General features: G+C 37.4%; 1 protein-coding gene across 3 annotated transcripts in view; it reads right to left on the bottom strand.

The window, feature by feature from the left end:
- The window catches only part of SMYD3 (SET and MYND domain containing 3), a 441,959-nt gene that overhangs the window by 354,975 nt on the left and 66,526 nt on the right, over positions 1 to 20,458 (bottom strand). For all 3 annotated transcript variants that reach the window (XM_068939324.1, XM_068939321.1, XM_068939323.1), the window contains exons 3-5: positions 18,283 to 18,390; positions 17,082 to 17,139; positions 10,831 to 10,967 (exon numbers count right to left, since the gene is read on the bottom strand). In XM_068939324.1, coding sequence (XP_068795425.1) covers positions 10,831 to 10,967; positions 17,082 to 17,139; positions 18,283 to 18,390 — 303 coding nt within the window. The remainder of the gene's footprint in view (positions 1 to 10,830; positions 10,968 to 17,081; positions 17,140 to 18,282; positions 18,391 to 20,458) is intronic.

Consider the following 20,458-nt stretch of genomic DNA (forward strand, 5'->3'; position numbering starts at 1 on the left):
GGAATGAGAAACAGAATCATCTTATAAAACTAAGACTGCAAATGCTGCCAGTCTCGTATCTGTCATTGGTCCAAATCCACTACAGAAATGCCAACAGTATCTTACTATTCCCAAGGGTTGTTTCTCCAGCCAATATATTTTTTTCTTATTAAAGATATACTTCTCCTCTTAGTACACAGAAAAATACGTTCAACAGATGCAGCATTAAACATGAATTCAGTTCAGGAAGTGAAATTTATTCTTTATGCTCATTTTAGATTTGTGCCATTTACAAATATTTCCAGAACGATAAATATTGTATCAAGTTTTAAGAATGAGAGGAAAGAGTGGAAGATTAAAAGTAAAGTAAGCAATTTTATGCTGTACAAGAGTTCTCACTATCAGCCATGCATGTATAAGTTTTTACCTAGTACTCTGTAAAATATAAAAGCAAATATGACTATTCAAAAGATTAGATAGACAGCACAAATGCACATACTGTGAGTTCCCATTTTAAATAAGGATTTTATAATTTTAATAAGAGCTAATTCAGTGAGGCTGAAATGACTGCAGAATGAGACATGTGTCAGCATTATTTAGTCTACATAATTTCTGCATAGCAGAGGAAATTGATGTTATAGAGAGCAAGCCATTTTTGCATTTCTCACCCCTCATTACTACATTCCTAGGCTGGAGGCCAAAATAAAGTATTTTTCACCCACAATGAAGAATGAATGGTGACACTTCCTTATTCTACCTATACGAGTAGCGACATGTAGCTGCATCCTGCCTATTTACAGGACGAGAGCAGACAACTCTGATTTTAGTGATTTGGGGGTGTGGAGAAATATCTACTAATGAGTAAGTGCACAATTCTGTTTCCTCTGAAAGTTTAGGGAAACTGTGTCCTTGACAACTATGGAAGAAGAAAAGTGAAGATTTAAGTGTGAATAGAGGGAGAGCGCAAGGTTCACTGACATATTGAAAGATGTTCTTTTGGCACGGGTGACAGAGGGAAGCTTTAATCCCACAGGTTTTTTTTTTTTTATTTGAAACTAGAAATAATAACCCTAAATTTCCAAAAGTGATTATAAAAGCCTTACTAACAGCCCACAATCACTTTAAATTCAGAAGGGAGATACGCTTAAATCCATCATCCACTGTATCTAAAGTATTAGGGAGACATTTAGGCACACATGCATCAAGTTTCAAAAAACATACAACCAATAAAAGAAAAGTAATGAATTGACGGTTTGAACAGTGGTCAACATATTTATGCAGTTTGGAGGAAAGAGGCATATACGAAAAAAATTAAAATCTCTGAGGCCCATTAGATGTGCTTCTAATGGAAGTATTCCTGGAATCTGACTCTGCCAGTCAAAATATGGAGGCACACTTGAGGCTTATATGTGTATGCATATGGAGACAGATTTATGACACCAAAATTTGGCTCCTACCACTACATAATCAACAATATACTGAAGACAGTTTTAAGCATGCCATGCAGTAGTAAGTAAACTTTGAAAGCCTTCTCCATCAGGTATGTTATCCCAAGTAATGCAAGGGGAAATTAAGTTGCTCAGCATTTCAAATGGGCTCAAAGGGTTAAGCCTTAGAAGTTTCCAAAATTGTCACAGACAGACCTCTGAAAACTTATCTTTGCAATACGCATAACAACGGCTAATAAGACTAGTGTAGGACAGCTGCTGAAATTTAGATAATGGGTTTTTCATATGACTAGAAAAAAATCTTTTTTTCACATGACTGAAAAAAAAACCAAAAAAATCCCCACCCCGCCCCCATCAAAAAACCCAGGTCCTTCATATCAATATAATAAAACTCCCCATGTAAGATGAACACTAACAAGAAGTTGGAAACTTCCTGTCTCAATATGTATAAATGAACTCCAAGTACCCAAGAGCAGCATGAGAAATTCCAGGATGGATACGTAGGGAGACGAAGGAAAGGAAGCTGTGGCAAATCATCGTGCTTGTCTATGGCTAAAATTCTCGCACCTTCTTCCCAAGTATCTGGTGCCAACAACTGTTAAAGAACGCTGTCCAAAACTGTAAGCTGACGATCCCATAGCACGAAAAATTTTTACACTAATTCACACCGTATACCCAAATGAAATTAAAACCACTCCTAAGTTTCAGGAGCTGAAATGGTAAACACTCAAAAAGAAATATACTGGGGAAGAGAAAGAGCGTGCTTTTTTAGACTGAATTTCATGTAAGTAAGTATAATTCAATTGTCACCCACTGAAATGCCAACATGGGACAGAAGTCATCTCACCTTCTGTCAATACTTGGACTAAATTTAGCTCTGTAATATACCTGTGACAGACAAGATTATCCTCATTTTCACAGAGACTGAAGCAACTGAAACAACAGCAAGTCAACAGTAAGGCCACAAATTCCTGTTTCCCCATGCTATATTCAAAGAGCATGACATTTTTCAACAGACTATCAATCCACCCCAACACCATTCTGGAAGGAAGACCCTTTTAGCCTTTTCAACTTTTAAACATACGAAACAAGTCTCAGAGCTGATTAATAATCCTGCCGCACAGGACTCTAGCTTTGCTCACAGCCAAAACAAATAAACAGAAAAGCTCCAAGTGACCCATTGCAGGTCATCCTGAAGACAGGAATAGAATAGTTCGCTGCCAATAGCATTACAAACAGTTATCAGGCTGATCCTCCTCAACTAAAGTCTTTTAAAATTGCTGATAGAAGATGCAAATGTTTTTCATTTACCACATATATCTTTCCTAAATGTCTCCGTGATCTCATTTATATTGGCTCTTAGTTAATATCGAAGGTGCTCCCACCCCACGTATTTTTGTGCATGTACTGCAACTGTCAGAGCCATTACAGCTTTTCATCTTTAGCGTTTCCAGTTCACTTCCACAGGGGTGCCAGAAGAAGAGAGACTGACTGATGTAGCTCAAGTCTCGGAGACCATTAGCATTTTTAGCACTGTGCAGTGTGGATATGCTCTAATCCCTGGCCACTGGGATCCCTGAAAGCAGCAGAAACAACACGGAGAAGTGCAAAACAGCCTTTTAAGCCATTTATTTCTTCAGACTCTCTTCTCTCTTCATATTCTCATGCTGATTTAAAGCATGAGAAGAAAAAGTAGTCTACTGAATAATATTTATTTATTTATTTTTAGGGTCCACTCAAAGTAGTAACTTTTCTGGAAGCTTATGCTTTTCAATAAAAGCTAATTTAATTTGCTTACAAATCTTCTTTTCTTTTTTCCCCCCCAAAAAGAACAAATTTTTCTTTCCTACCGTGCACAACTGAATTATCACCAACTCTACCTAACCATTGCATGTTTGAGAAATACTTCTACCCTGTTTTCTACACCTGCTACTTGTTATACTCGAGGCAGTTTGTAAAACTAATGGTGCACACAACAATTATGTGAGAGGACCCAAATTATACCATATACTGAGTTTGAACTATTGCAGTCTCATGGTCTTACTTTCACCACACCAAGCTTTGTTAGTGAAAGCTTATATTTTAATTGTAACCATATTGCTCTAATTTCAAATCAGATAGAGTGGTTAAAGTTTTGTTTCATGTTTTAGTACAATATCCTATAGCTCTTTAAAGTAACTGTTTTGACCAAAATTTGAGATAAATGCTATGGAAAATTCGCTTCCCCAATCTTTCCTCCCTGTACTTACAAAATATTACCTTCCTCAAAAGAACTAAAACACAGAAGGAAAACTGCTCCAGAAAGTAGTCTACGCCATGGATTTTTTGCACTGTTACCCTGCACTCATTTCAAATTTCTACACCGAGAGTGGACTAGCTCTGCTCATTAGCTGACACTGACTCACCCAGGCACCTACAAGGTTGTTTAGTAAACTAAACGGAGCATGATTAGCAAGGAGGTAGAGATGATACTAAGGTCCTGCTCACTGGGGGACCACAAAAACTTTTAAAATACTCAAGTCAAAGAACATGAACAATAAAATTCAATATTCAAATACATCTTGGCTGTTAGCTGTGTTGCATGAACTAACTGCTGCTTAGTGCCTTCTTAATACATTTAGCTTTTCCCATTTCTTTTGGTTTTACATACTGCAAAGGCACAGAGTGACCTTAGCCTAATTCCTCTCTCACTAGATAAGACAGCTCCTTAGAAACAAAGGTAAATGTTAGAAGAGTGATCATTCGTGTCCTCCACAAAGGAATACAAAGGTCTGCTTTGAATGGGTGTTGTTAGGGAATGTTTTGTTTTGTATGGTGGAAAACACTGGAAAGATTAAAGACAAGTTCTCCTGAAATCATTTAGGCAATAACTGAGTACGTATTTCTGATGATCAAAAGGCAGCTCTCAACAGTCACAGGCATGAAACTTCCAATGTCTAAAAACTACACAGACACACAACGGGGAGAAGACACTCCATATCCATATATCCACCTAAAAAACTTTTACAAACAAAAAACAAATCAGTAGCACATTATATATAAAGCTTATCATAAATCTCATGCAATAGACTTGAAGGTGACATGAGTCATGAAAAGGGGTTCTGCTACAACCCAATGAGCAAAAACATACCCTTCCATCTCTAAAAAACGAAATGGGAAAAAAAGTAAAGAAGATTGACACGAACGTAATTTTAAAATGTAACTATGTTAAGTGTTTAGGGTTACTCACCTTTTTTCAGGTATAATGATTTCTGGAAATTATATGATTTTGTAAATTACAAAAAAATAAAACACATACATTATTAAAAACGTAAGGGTTTTTGCAAAATATTTTCCTAGTCACAACTAAAAATAAATTTGCGGATATTTGCCTGATACCCCATTTATCATAAACTGAACGCACAATTTTGCCTGCGACAGAACGTAGCGATACACGTTAGGTTGGAGATTAGCAAAGAGCAACGATGAATCAACAGGCACTTGCTTATATCATCTCCAGAAATAGATGTCCATGACCTCGCAATCACAGGGAAGCAGAACAAACACATCTAGTGTTAATTAGATTTGGAAACTTGGCATCAGAAACCAACCTACACTTGTACAACTTTAACCAAAATTTTTCTTCTTAATTTTAGCCTAAATACTTCTGAGTTTCTTGACATAAATTGCCTTCCTTACTCTGCCAACATGGATTACTAAATTGACTAGTGAATCCTAATTAAGAGCAATCTATTGAAGATACTACTAAGGAATATCTTGGATTGACAAGGCAAATCTATCTTGTTTTCAAAACACTTTTCTCAGAAAAGTGCACCACCTGATGCTCACAAGCTCTGAGGGAGTAATGCAAAGATCAAATATACTTTTCCAGTCATATCATTAAGGGAGATGATTTGCTTCAACTTGCACTTAAAAAGACTCCCAAATACATAATCATAATTTAATATACAGACTTTACAAAGGACAAGTGACACTACGAACTCCCTGTCTTCTGCCTACACAGATACATGCCAAAAATTCCCCTTAATGAAAAGAGACTTTTTAATTGCTACTAATTCCCTTTATGTTGAAAAGAAACTCTTCCAGAAATATTGAGTGGAATGAAAACCAACTACCGAAAACTTGAAGGAGCAAATGAAGACTATTTAAACATTGACAGGAAGAATAAACAAAAGATTTTCAAGAGAGCAGGGAACTTCGTCTCTTGAGAGATGTGCCTCTGCACTTTACAGCAGCCTTTTTTCTTCCTGAATTAAAATAAAATCAGTTATGCCAACAGCCTAAATGGATAACATATCCATCAGTTAAAACAATCTGCCAGTACATAGAGGATACCATACAGCATCAAACTTGCATCTCTTCTTCACACCCTCCCTTTAATCTCAACTTCAAAAAGCTCAAAAAAATTTTGATTTAAAAAACAAACAAAAAACCCAACAACTTAGCTTGACATATATGAAAGATGCATGAATTTCCAATTTATGTAGACTTTGATTTTCTTTTTCATCCTGTCCCAGAAGAGAGCACCTAGGTCTACTCTCCTCTGTTGTTACTCTGCTGTTGATCTGTGTCAATTCTAAAGTGAACTGAAAAGGAAAGAGTAGGACAACACTCGAGAAGAGGGTGGTGTGCAGCGCTACCACCTATACAGAGAAGCATATCGGCTCACACATATACATATATGTGACCTCTCCAATGAATTTAATGGAATCAGCGCACCCACTTTGAAAGCAGAATTTGCTTATGAGAAAGAATGGCAAGACTCAAACTCTTAGGAAAATAAATATTCTCTCTCTAATCCTTATCATCCCAAATGCAGTTAAGATACCATTCGGAAAGCTAGCTACGCATTAGAAATTTTATTAAACGGAAGATTTAGGGAAATTCTCGTGCTATTTCATGAGAGAAGTATAATCTTTGCTCTATGAAAAAAATCTTCAGTCCTAGCACTCTTTTCCCAGGAGTTTATCAACAACTTCATCAAAATGTCCTTTACAAGCCCCTTCTTTTCCAGTGAAATTCTGTTTTAAGATTACTAAACTGCTACAGAAACCTGTTACGTTACAGTCTATTAAACGTCAGATTTTACCTTACTGTTAATTACATGACAGCTGCTGGATATACCCTACTGTTACTACGAACGTGAGGATTTCCAATTAGAAGATCTTTAAAAGGATTACCATTCTATCTAACATCAGCAAGCTTTTTTATTACTTAAAAAAAAAGTTCTCAGACACATCCAAAAAGTTCATAAACATTAAGAGTCACTTCTGACACAGTATGAGTGGATGCAATGCTACGCAACACACCAAGTCTAAATTTGGTCCAATACGGAGCCATCTTATGCTCGATTTCAAATTCAACAGAGTCACAGTTTTACAGTCAACACAGTAGGTAGAGATTTCGTTCAGCGTCTTAAGTAGTTACGTGGTTCCATCTGTTATTATTAAAAGAACCATGCATATACAAGTATATACTATGTATATATATACTGTACATATACAATATACATATAAAAAAATATTTAAGTCTTTATCCCTCATCCACTGTTTCACAGGATTCCAGGCCATTCCTCACATATGTTAAAGGCTGAAGAATAAAAAGCAAGGACTAATTTTGTCTCAAGGTTATGGAAACACCACTAAACCATAAAATCATGGTGTGAAAAATTTATCTTGACATTACAAAATGTCTCAGTGGAGTTAAAGCCTTATCACGTAATTAACAGCTGATAATTCTGTGTTTAATATTGAGGAACAGAATTTAAAAACAGTCACAACCTGGGATAAATAGCATTTTAAATATACTGGAGCTTCCAAAGAGCGATCTGGATCAGATGGCAAGCATGAAAAATTCAACTCTAACTCAAAGGATAGCTGATATCAGAGCAAATTGTCTAGGAAGGACAGGGCAACACTGCAAAAAAGAAAGGAAGATTATCCTTCTGAAACACCTCCCCATCTGGTACAGGTGATATCTTCCAGTGGCTCTTACGTGATCTAAAAATACTTCGTGGTAAAATTCTGCCCCCCACTCAAAGAAACGGCAAAACTTTCTTTGACTTCCAATGGGAAGTTTCCCAGAGACTGCACTCAAAGGGACTCTCACAGTCCATTGGGTATTCTATGCAAGTGAATAAAACCACAAGGAATTTTACCAATGGCAGAGCAGTAGCCAGCAGAGAAGGAAGACTGTTTAAAAGGGCTTCTCGGAAGCTCTTTTGACCTAAATCAGGTTGGAGATTTTCCAAGAACTATCTGGTATTTATTCATCTCACTGCAGGACTGTCTCTCTCTTTTGTCTGGCTGTCTGCTTATTTTATTTCTGGAGGGTCCAGCATCAAACAGAATGAAAATGACCTTTGACTGGATCTTTTTGTAGCATGCAATGAAAGAACTGATCCAAAAAAAGTTCAATGTTAGAATGAGCACCTACTGAACTTGAATGGAATGTTGGAAGAAGTTGGGAAAACAACATTACATCTTGAAATCATGTATCTGTAGTATTTCTTTATTCTATGACCAGACATACAAGTCATCGCAGCTGGTCTTTTTCAGAGTTACACCACAGAGAAGAGAATACATAAGTCTTACTAGAGACTTGACAGTTCTAAAGCACTAAATTTTACCTGCTGGAAATAAACATTCCCTATTTTGTTTAAGAAAAAAAAACAGTACTTTTTGCACTGACATTCTGCTTATCTTCCAAGAAACATTCTACGGGAGTGGCAGAAAACCCCTGCTCACTGGGGGCATACTAAAAGCACATTTTAAAATAAAGCCATACTTCATAATATATTCATCTAACCACCAATTGGGAAAGCCGTAAACTTAAAACATGGAAAATTATAGAGCGATATCAGAGCCTTCCAAAAAGCATGTGCCTAAGAGAACCTCCAAACAAGCTGTTAATATTACCTGCATGCAATACGCATGGATATATTAGTCAACAACAACTTCCTCCCAACCAACTCACAGTTAGTCAGACTCCTCCTTCCTGGTGTCAATTTTATTTAAATAACAGTAGCCATGATAGGTCTATGCCATTTGCTTTCCCTTTTCCTACAGCAGACCACAGGGACTCAGTAGCATAAGCAAAGAAAGACCTATTTTAATGGTCTGAGTGCTTCCGAATATCCAGGAGAGAAAAACAAAACAAAAACAAAACTTAAAAACTTGGTACTTTACAGTATGTTCAATAGGGTAGAGGAAACAGGCATGGTCAAAATAAGGAATACATTGAGTTAAAAATATCTTTGTTACAGCAAAGTAGTAGTGGGGCAAATATCGCCATTAACGGAAGCATTCGCAGCTTTCCACTTGATAGAACACAGAGCTGGAAAGTCCTGACTTTCACTTTGCCTCTTATGCTCACTCGCATCACCTTCAGTGAGTGAACAGACATGGGGCATCTGCGTGCATGTAAAATATAGTAACAATAAAAAGAAAACGGTTTCCATATTTTCTTCACTACTGCTCCAATGTATTGAGTGACCATCATATTGTTTCTGTAATGCCACCATGTTGAAGACATGTAAAATGGGGAGAGCTAATTAACAACTCATTAAAAGGAAGAGTTCTAATCCCTTCTCCCTGAACCATGCAGCACTGTCCCTTCTCTGTATTTTTCAGACACTGGTGAGCTGAGCCAGCATGGTTACCTGGAAAAAATTTGCTACTTCTTTTGCTGAGAAAAGCTTCTTGCAGGTTGGAGGCTGGAGCCACCTCAGAGAGAGCTCCAGCAAGGTCCAGAGCCAGAACAACACATAGGTGGCCACAGTGAACAGAGGTGTGATAAGGGAATGAGCAGGACTCATGCTTCTCCGTCCCAGCATCTCTGAGGTGTTATGCTGGCTCACTCCATCTAATGCAACTTTACTGAAAAGCTCTTCTCTACCAATTTCCTTACTGAGAAGCTTGCTAAAGACTTGATATTACTGTTGTTTATCATAGGTCATAACTGCGTGATTACCACTGCCATAAAATTGCCCCAAAGCGTCACTTACTGCACCTCATCTGCCTGAACTGTATGTTCAATAATGATCTAAAAGAAATCAATGAAAGGACCATGGCCAACCTCCATTTTAAGCTTAATTATTGCATAGCAGGGAAAAAAAACATATGGAAAGAACGTCTCACAAGCTGTGACTCAGCTTATACTAGTTAAGCAATGATCACTTTCTGATACTCAGCTTTACCTTCAGCAGGGAAAATCCTCTAAACAAGATAAAAGAGCATGCATGTTTCCTGTGAAATTCATCTGGTAAAGTGCAGGCCAAACCAGACTGCCAGCATAAGACACTAAAACAGTTTGAGTGGAGAGCAGGTAGCACACAAGATTTTTTCCCTCTGAGTCCTTCTAACTGGATATGCTTCAACCTGCATGTTTTGTCAGGAAAAGTTGCAAACTACATCACAATACTTCAATCACCTATAAAAATTCCAGATAAATATCACTGTCGATTATACTACTCCCACCTCTGCCATCCATGGCAAAAAAGATTCCACGATTGTGCAAACAAACAAAAAAATTACAAAATCATGTATTGCACTCCTACTTCATTTCTTTAAAAAAAGCGCTTCCTTTGGTTTATATCAGAAGAAAAACATCTAAGAGTCTGATTTAGATCATGACAAAACACTTGATAAAACAATTAAAACACGCATAAACATCCTTAAGAGAAATCTCATCCTGCAATATATTAATCAATAAGAAATGAGAAACAAAGAAGTTAAAGCTATGAGCATTCTCCATATGAAGTACTTCTTCTAGCACTGTTCAAATGAAACTTTCTCAAGTGAAAGCAACAAAAAACATAGAGAAAGGTCAATAGTATTTAATTGGTAACATAAACATTTTATATTGTGTAGAAATGAATTTCAAGTACTTTACAGATAGCCTTTCCAGAACAGATAACCCACATGACCCTAAGATAGCACAGTTTGTGGGATACGGTACTGTTATACACACCCATTAGTACATATTACTAAATGACAAAACAGAATGTGAATATCTCCACAAATACAAGACATTGCACTTCATGGAAAAATTCTAGTCATGCTGTGTGCTCGTCACGTTCAAAAACCAGTTGATTCAATCAACCTAAGTTATGTTTTCATTGCGACATTATTTAATTTTTCCCCCTACAGCTTTACCATGATAATTTAAAAAGAAAAAGAATCCTTTGGTTGCTACTTAAAGTAACACATTCATATAACAAGCTAAGTCTGTTCAAAAAAATGCTTAAATACTGACTGAATAGAAAAAAATATATAGCTTGATTTCACTTTAGGTTACATATCATATTCTGGTCATATCTACCAAACATCCCCTCAAAAATACATCAAGAACACAAAGAAAGGATAATTTATGAGTTGTCAAGCAATCACATTTTAACACTTACTTTTGTGAAGATCTGAAAAAAGTCAATTGCAGGTGGCAGCTGAGAGGCATCCTGAATCTCCGCTTTCAAATACAATTGCAATGTCTGTGCAAGGTGCCTGAGGCCTTCTTTCATTTCTTCACTTAGCTTTTCAGTATCTTAAGGGGAAGAAAAAACAAAAGTATACCAAGGAGTAAAAAGAATCTTTCACCAACATCTTGAAAGTGTCCAATGGCAGCCATACGGTCTAGACATTTCCAACCTCAAAATTAATTTTGACAGAGGGTAATTTTGACAGAGGCCAGACACTTGTCATTCTTTTGACAGCTACCTATCAACAAAAAGCAGAGTTTATCAAGTTGCTACTACCAAATCATATAAACGTGATGCTGAAGGAAAGATCAAAGGCCAATAGATAAAGCAGATGTGTAAGCAGATGTAAGACATTAGGTACCAAAATTAGGCATCTGGACTGGTAACATTAAAAAAAGTTTTTGAAAGGTCATGCAGCATTTCCTTCCTCCTTGCAGCAGTGCATATTTTTATACTGCATCCTCCATAGGATGTGTCAGAAACACTATGCTGGCAGATGAAAAGGGAGGCAGTCTCAGAGACAAAGGCAGTTTTATACACAGAAGCTGGAAAATATAAAGGATATGAAGGATTAAGTAAATCCAATTTGTATATTAAACAGTAAAGCACCACTTTTCATGCACAGAATCAGGTTAGGGAACACTTAAACAAAGAGGACATAAGCAAGACCACGGGACCTGACAGGATGCACAGTGCTGAGAGAGTTGGCCAATGTCATTGCAAAGTCACTCTCGACTATCTTTGAAAGCCCATAGTGATCTGAACAGGTGCCTGAGGACTGGAAGAAAGCAAATACCACTCCATTCTTCAAAACGGGCAAGAGAGAGGATCTGGGCAACTACAGGCCTGTCAGCCTCACCTTGATCTCTGGAAAGGTGATGGAGCAACTAATCCTGAATACTATTTGCAGACACACGAAGGACAAGCAGGTGATCAGGAGTAGCCAGCATGGATTCCCACAGGGGGAATCCTGCTTCACCAATCTGATAGCCTTCTACAGTGAAATGACTGGCTGGGTAGATGAAGAGAGAGCAGCAGTGGATGTTGTCTACCTTGACTTCAGTAAGGCTTTTGACACTGTCACCGATAACAATTTCAAAGACAAGCTGATGAAGTGTGGGCTAGTTAAGTGGACAGTGAGGTGGACTGGAAACTGGCTGAAGTGCCAAGCTCAGAGGGTGCCAGCTGGAGGCCAGTCACTAGTGGTGTCCCCCAGGAGTCAACCCTGGGGCCAATACTGTTTAACATCTTCATGAATGACGTGGATGAGAGGACCAAATGCACCCTCAGCAAGTTTGCGCATGAGACAAAACTGGGGGGAGTGGCTGATACACCAGATGGTTGTGCTGCCATTCAGAGGGACCTCGACAGGCTGGAGAGAAGGGCAGAGAGGACCCTGCTGACGTCTGACAGAGGGAAGCGCCAAGGCCTGCACGTGGGCAGGAATAACCCCAGGCACCAGTACAGGCTGGCTGGAGAGCAGCTTTGCAGAGAAGGACCTGGGGGTCCTGGCGGACATCAAGTTGAACATGGGCCAGCAATGCACCCTCATGGCAAAGAAGGCCAACAGCATTCTGGGCTGCATTAGTATGTACTAGTACATCAAAACAATGGCCCAATTTATCTCAAAAGGTACCCTGAACGCACGTTTTTCTTACTTGCTCTATACTAGTGTTCACAAGCTTAATTTGCAAGGCTTGGCAGAATGATACTATCCTTAGTAGATGAGAACACCTGTACTTCTTGCTGTAGGAAAGATACAGGCATGCAAGTGCCACGTCTGATACCAGAATATTCTGGAAATTCCATGGTAGCCAATTTTTATTTCACACAGGCCACACAAGTGAGCTGTTTTAATAATCTCGTCTAAATCGCTTTTGGCAGAGTACTAAGCGCTACCTTGCTAAAATTGCTAGTACCTACCTGGTTGGTTAACGGCCAACCAGAAGCCTTCCAATGCAACCAGCCAGCAAGCAACAACAGTCTCCCTCCAGGTCTAGTATGGGTTTTCCTATTTGCAAACTCTTTCTGCTGTCTTGTTTAGAGTTTCTCTGAAGCCACCGGTGGCCGCCCTGGTTGGCTGAATGATGCAATCCTACCAGCGTACTGCACCAGCATAAAAGCACCCATCTTCATACTACATATAGAGAATGAGAAGCATCTGTATTATACAGCTTTGGTTCCCATTCCAGTGTAAATTAACGCCTTCCAAGCCTGTTCGCCTCCTGATAGTCAGATCCTGCTGCTAAAACGCTGTTATCATTTCTTACATTGCCTATTTGATATTATCCTGCCAGATAAGAGAACTATTGTTAGAAGTAGCTCATCCTAGTAGCTCAGTACTAGGCACATGCCTGGGGAGAGTCGGGAACACGCTGAGCAGACAATGACTCAAGCTGAATGTCAGGGTGGCCTAAGGCTCTTCTCTGGCAAGGCCAGGGAAGGACAGACAAGCACACCCAGAGCACTCTCAGACTCAATTCCTCAGAGAGTTCAAATCAGTTAGTACTAAGACTGCTGGGTTATGCCCCTTGATACCTGGCAAAAAACGCGTGTAACTGAAGTATTTGCTTTCTTATAGCTACCCAAAGTGTTCTCCATACATGTCTTAAGTGTGGACATTTGAAAGTGATCTTGCAAACCTGAACGTACAAAGACTGGAATCCAGATATGCATGCTCTCTGCAGTGTAGGGACACCTCCGGTATAGAAAAGTAACACATTTGTCAGGACTCTATAAGCTCATAATCTTTCTTCAGAAGAAACACCAAACTTTTGGATGACTGGAAAATTCAAGTTTCAACAAAATTTTCAAAACATCACAAATGGACATGCATTGGCTATATAACATTGTTTTAAAACTGAAGATTTTTTTTTCCATTAAACTTAATTTTTCAAAACAGCACTGCATTTTAAATTGGCATCGTGCCATTCATCTTAAATTATCTAATGCACATTGCAAAATGTATTATGATAAAAAGAAGAAGGCATGGTTTGCTTCAATATTAGTGAATAAAACAACCTCTGAGATGGAAAACAGCAGTTATCTAAATAGCACATTGTAAAGGGACACTGCAATTTAGGGCAGACGTGAACAAGAACACTGAATCCAGCTGTAACTTTAGGAAGAATTTAGAGAGACAGAAGCAGAATGCAATTATTCAAGTTGGAGTCTGTCCAGGACATCAGGGCTAATGTTCCTTAAAAAAAAAAAAAAAAAAAAAAAAAAGTCCCATGAGACTTTTAATGGCTAACGTTCAAGATCTGGTTTTCACAACACATCAAGAAAACAAGGCAAAAAACAAAGTGAAATAAAGTGTGTAAACGCCTTTACTTTGCATTTTTAGAAATGTGCTTAATTGTGTCAGAACCCTAGCGTGAGAGAGAGAACGCTATAAAAGGTTTGTGGAAAGTTTTCTAAATATGGCATGGGGATTTAATTAGGCAGGTCTGATACTGAGACGAGTAAAGCAGAAAAAATCTGCCCACAATACTGCACACAGGCTCCTTTCTGCATTCCGAATCTTGGTAAGTGTAACCACAGCTGATTTCTGAATGGTCTTAACAGACATTGAGCCTGCAGTCTCTCATAAGTAACTAAGAGTCTTATAACGAAAGAACTAGCAAAAGCAGCAGTGCACACAGTCACCCCTTCTCCTTAATCTTAGCTTCAGAGTACACACTGAGTTTGAGGGAAATACGGAACTGATAATAGAACCTCATAAAGGGCTAAACTCCTCCAAATTTTTTAAATAAAATAGATTAAGCATTTTATCATATAATGATTCCATAACTGTGTAAAATATCATGTAAACAGAATAAAAGCATATAAGCCACCCACATCAAAAATCATCCAACAGTATAAGACAACACTGAAAAGTCATAGTGCAAAGGAGACTGAGACAGCATAGTTAGAATGATTTTTATTGATATTTCTGTATCATCTTTTGGAAACCCAAAAGATTTGAAAATTGATATTCTATCTGTAATATTTATGATTACAGTGTTAAAACACTGTCTTGTATTATAGAGATGGTTCCTGAGAAGTTTTTTTTGCTTCAGATCACATGTATTTCCAATTCATGTGATTCCCTCCACAGAAATTTTTTCCCCCTCAGCCTCTAATAAAGAGACTTTCCTTTCACACTGATTCTGCCAAGTATCAAATGAAAATAAATCCCAAATTTGTATCAACACCACCTGTGAGCTGTGCAGTAGATGGGAAAAACATAAATGAAATTACAGTAAACGGGAAAAACGTAAATGAAATAGCAGCTTTCTGAGGATGCAGGAGCAGCAAAGTATCATAGGTACTATGAATTACCTTACCTTCCCAAAATATTCCTTTGGTCAGCTTAACTGCAAAACTATAAATATACTTTATTCATTCTAGCAAGGAGGTTGTAGAAACATCAAAAGTAAACAGCCAAAACCTTTTACATAAGTTCATGCAAACATTGTAACTCATCTGTACTGTATTCTATAGAGTATCAGCTTTGGTTAGTAAGTAGGAGTCCTGAACACTTTGCACTTTGGAGTCAAAAAAAAAATTACACAGGAAAAGCTCTTAGTGTAAATACACCTGAAATAGGAGATGCGGATCTCTTATTTGCCTCCTTGTGAAGTAACTGGTTATACCACTGCTGCTTGTAAAGCAGTGAGACAACAGCCCTCACACCTGTATAGCATTTGCATTTCCTTCAGAATGAGAGTTTTATTACATTTTACAGATTTTGTACCATAAATCCATCGCAGCTCAGTCCTTGTCAATACCAAGCTTCTCTCCAGCAACTTATCACAGTGTTTTTCCCTTTGTCTCCAGTAAATTCAAGGGAAATAGAGCATTTCCTGAGGGGTGCTAAGAAAAATGAAGCTTGTATGGAATTAGCAGTTTAATAAATAAAATAACGCCTACATTAGAGAAATCTGCTTTACAAGCAAACTTTTTTGTTTGTTTGTTTGTTTTAAGGGAACCTATTCCCTCTGTCCTCCTCCCAATTCCTCCTCTGCCACTGTGCAGCCAGCTATTGGTACAATAGATTACCATAAAGAGATTTTCTTCCTGGATCCCAGCAGCGCCCTGAAGCATAAAAGCCAGTAGTCTTCATCTTGGTAACTGTATTGAAGCAACTGGAAATGTTGCTCTTAATTCAAATAGTCATCTAATTCCTTGTAAACCTCTGTTACTCAATGAACAATTTGAGAATAACAGAGCAGTGAATCCTGCTGTTTGAAATTACTTAAATTCCCTTTATCCTTTTGAATTTGTCGACTTATTAACATCTTTTGCCCTTGCAGTTTGGGGTAAGGTGACAGAACGTCAGGATCTACAGCAGTAGAACAACATAGTATAGCTATTTTATTATTTAAGTCTGCTTGTGGGTTTTTTTTATTTTTAACCAAACTGTCTCAAGATATCAAGATGTTTTAAATCCAAACCTCTACACATCACAAAACAGATTCTAAGCTAAGCAAAACATTCATGTTATTTAAAGGGATTTTGTAGAATAAGAAAAAAATATGTATTTCTTCTCTTACAAATCTTAAAACTTTAACCTAGTGCAAAAATGTTTTCTATTTTAATAGAAGTTCAGCTGAGAGATTATAAAGAAGATCCTTTCCCATCCAAGCATCTGAAACTTGTCAAACCACAGGGATAACATCTGCACAATTTTCTTCTACGTGACTTCTCAACGAGAAGGGAAAAAAAAAAGCCATGCAGATACTTTTTGTGAATTTTAGATCTCTCTCCTTTTTCTTGTAGTTATGTTGACATTTAATGCAAAAAGATAAAAACAATGAAAAAATACATATAAATATTTTGTTTATAGCAGTTTTATTTTTAAATTCTATGTAATAAAGCAGTCATCAGGTAAAACTGAGAACCTGAACAGTAAGATATAGGTAAGATATACACTGTAAAATGAAGAAAAATATTAAAAGTAAAAATCAGATGGAAATTTTGCTTGAAAAAAAGTGGCACAAGTTTTTCCTTGATCTATGAAAAACCTGTTCTTCTCCACAAAGATTTTATTTTCAGTTTCATCTTGCCTTTTTCATACCACATTCTAATATTCTACAGAGGAAACTTGCAGAAGGCAAGTCGCAAGAAAATTGGATGACCATTCCATAAAACAGACCTTGGAAGCATTTCCTGCAATACAGTTAGCAATTACTTACTTGACTGAAGATCAGAAAAAGAGTAGAGTTTCTCTGAAAGGCATGCTGATCGTCTAAGCTGTACGAAAAAACAGATAATTAACACTTACATAGCATGCCTTATCTTAAAAACGCTCTACAGTACTGAATTGTTCGATGGGATATGCCAGTAAGGTAAACAGGTAAGGCTAATGGCATCAACATAAATCTGTTCTTTTGCTTAATCTATGTTCTGTAAACTATCATAAAAAATATTATTTTTTTGATGTTGTGACACTCTCTTCTAATGTATTTTCTTGACTTTTCTTATCCTTAGGAATTTACTTTGGCCCTTCACACTGTAACTGCAAACAATTTCTAAGATTAGCAGTCTCGGATTTCACGTGACCATAACTAATATACAGTGTAGCCAGGTACATTTCTGCCCTTCAAAACAATCATGTGCACATACACCTCCTGACATTGTATAAGTTAAGATACTCAGTCACATTTTATCCTCTCAGACCACAAAAAAATACACACATTTTTGTTCAAGACAGACAACATCATGGCAGGGTCCGCAAAAAATGGCAAATCTTTTTGATTTACAACCTCACAGTCATAAGCTGCTTAACCTAATGCAAGATTCAGTCCATGTAAATTAATTATTAACTGTGGTAACGTCAAACACCCAGGACTTCCAAGAGAGTTTGGAAAAAAAAAACCACCACCAACAACAACAACAACTAATTGAGGTTAAACTAAGCCAACATTAAAAGCATGGCATTGTGCCCCCTAAAGAAAGGGCTAGCTAACAGTGTTTTGTTCCTACCACATGTCTTTCTGACATTTATATGAGCAAGGCTGAATTAGGGTCTCACAGAAGGTAATGGAAAAGCACCAGTAACTTCAGTAGCATCAAATAACAACAAAATGGCTGTGCCCGGCACCAGATTTGTTTCCAGGCAGAAAAAAATTTAGGATGCTACCACATAGTCACTTCACATAGGAAAAGAAACTTCATAAATGGGCCCCCTGACCTTAATTTTGTCCATTTTAGTATCTCTCGACCCTATCAGGCTTTCTGCAAATTAACTTATCTTGTAATGCAATACGCAGGTCCAATTTTGTTCGTCAACCCTAGTCACTTCTGATTTCTAATTCTTAATTACATTAAAGACAAAGCAAGAAAGTATTTCTCTGAAACTGTGACACTGAGTACATCTAATGGTATGCCACTTACCAGTTTAAAAACAATCCTGCCAGCAAGCCTGACCGAGTCTGGAGGAAAGTTAGGCTCGATGCTCTTAAGACACTTGCATTCCTGCTTGTGATCCTGCCAAGCTTCTTTCTATTGAGTTTTTAAAAGAAAGGGAAAGAAAAATGGCATTTTGTTTTACGAACATTTATCCTAATAAGATACAGACTAGAAACTATACATAGAAATATTTATACATATATATACACACACATAAATATAGATGTGTGTATATATATACACATACACATAAACGTGTGTGTGTGTGTGTGTGTGTGTGTGTGTATGTAAAAATAAAGAATATATGTGTGATGTTCTGGCTTCTTAACACTTCTACCATCTTGCAATTTTTTTCTCGCTGTTTGCAACGTCTCTGCCTTTTGGCTAGCAAGGGTAAGAGAGGGAGAAACCTCAGTACAGCTGTAAAATTCCCCTCCGCTCTTTTTGCAGTATTTTATGTCAATAATTTACTAGAATATTGACATGGACTGTAAGTGCATCCTTCTGGCGAACAAGCCTTGCTCTGAGTAATTGCAAGATTATCTGAGATTTGATTAAATGAACAACTCTGACAGGATTCTGTAATTGATGGCATCCAAAGAGAAGGGTTGGAGAAATTTTAAGACCCTGACTTCAGTCTGCTTCATGGACTGTCTGACAACATATTCACAGCATACTTTTTTCAGACGTTGTATCTGCTTCCTTGCTGCACAAGATGAATATGCAAAGATAGAACGAAACCTGTACAGTACCCTGTTATATCCTGAAGATCTATGATTAGACATCAACGCCCGCTGCTGGGAGGACTGGTGATGATATGTCCAAAGCTCAAAGACAAGGAATGTGACCAAAATTTACAAAAATAGAAAGAGGAACCAAAAAAACAGCGTAGCTTTATGTCAGACACTGTTTGGGTACCAGACACTGAATAACACTTTCATAGCAGAGAAAAGATGGAATGACAAGGTGGGGGAAAGCTGTTGTACACTGAAATACATCATTTGTCAAAATCATCATGGAAAAGCAACAAGAATGAGTCTTCAGTTAAGAGAAACCCATTTTGGAAGAGAGTCAATTTCTGATCAATTTTTTTTCTTGTTGTTGTTGTTGTCAGGGGATTTTTTGCCTTCTGCCTTTACGAGCTCAAAATTCTGTTTTATAGTTCACAAAAACTCCAAGCCTATTTCATTAAGTTAGTAGGTCTTTATATATTTAATGCATATATTCACAGGAAATGTTTGAAGCCACTGAGCTGTATCAAATACTTTTGTAAAAGAAAATTGAAAAAACGGGACAAAAAAAGAAATTGCTGCATTGACAAGAACTCGGAATAACCAAGGCCTTCTGAAGATGACATATTTTCTCATAGAAATGCAGCAGAACGAAAAACAACAAACTCAGAAAAACCAGCTTCTGTTAAGTAACTGCCATACACCAAATGATAAAGTGTTCAGTACAAAACAATTCTTATATGTTCAGCAATAAAAGAAGAAGGAAACAAAGGGCAGTATCATCACGTGCAAGCGTATATCACAACTGTGGACACTGGCATACTGGCATGCCAGTTATGAAGATGAAAAAAACTGTATGAGAGCCTTTGCCAAAAAAAAAAAAAAAAAAAGCTGCCTTGGGGTAACTAGGCTTCAGCACTAGCAGCACTTGTTCTATTTCTTTTTTATTTGGCTTACACGTAATAAATAAATTGGACTTTTCTTTCAGATACACAGGAGATTTGCGATTTCATTTCCTTTACCTGTAACTCTACAAGGGGAGAAAAATGACACCAAGAATGCATTAATCCAAATACAGTTAGTGTCACATACTGTCTGACAAATAAAAGTTAAATAACTACTACTGAACAGGATTATTCTTGTCTGTAAGAAACAAGGTCATGCTTGTAAACGTCCAGGCATCATTCTGTGTAATATAATTATATTGGCATTTTTATCCCACTTAAACTAAAATTGCTCTTTGGAGTGAGCCTTTATCTGTCAAAATCTGTCCTTACATAAATGTTGCACAGAATTTTAAGTGTGCTAAAGGTGACATCAAAATGATTAATAGCTTACCCAACCAGTAAAGCACTAATGAGATGAAATATGTGGTACCTCATAGCATAATGTGTCACATTTCTTGGAGATGTATTTCCATACCAGAACAA

The sequence above is a fragment of the Struthio camelus genome, chromosome 3, assembly GCF_040807025.1.
Source record: "Struthio camelus isolate bStrCam1 chromosome 3, bStrCam1.hap1, whole genome shotgun sequence".
Taxonomy (NCBI): domain Eukaryota; kingdom Metazoa; phylum Chordata; class Aves; order Struthioniformes; family Struthionidae; genus Struthio; species Struthio camelus.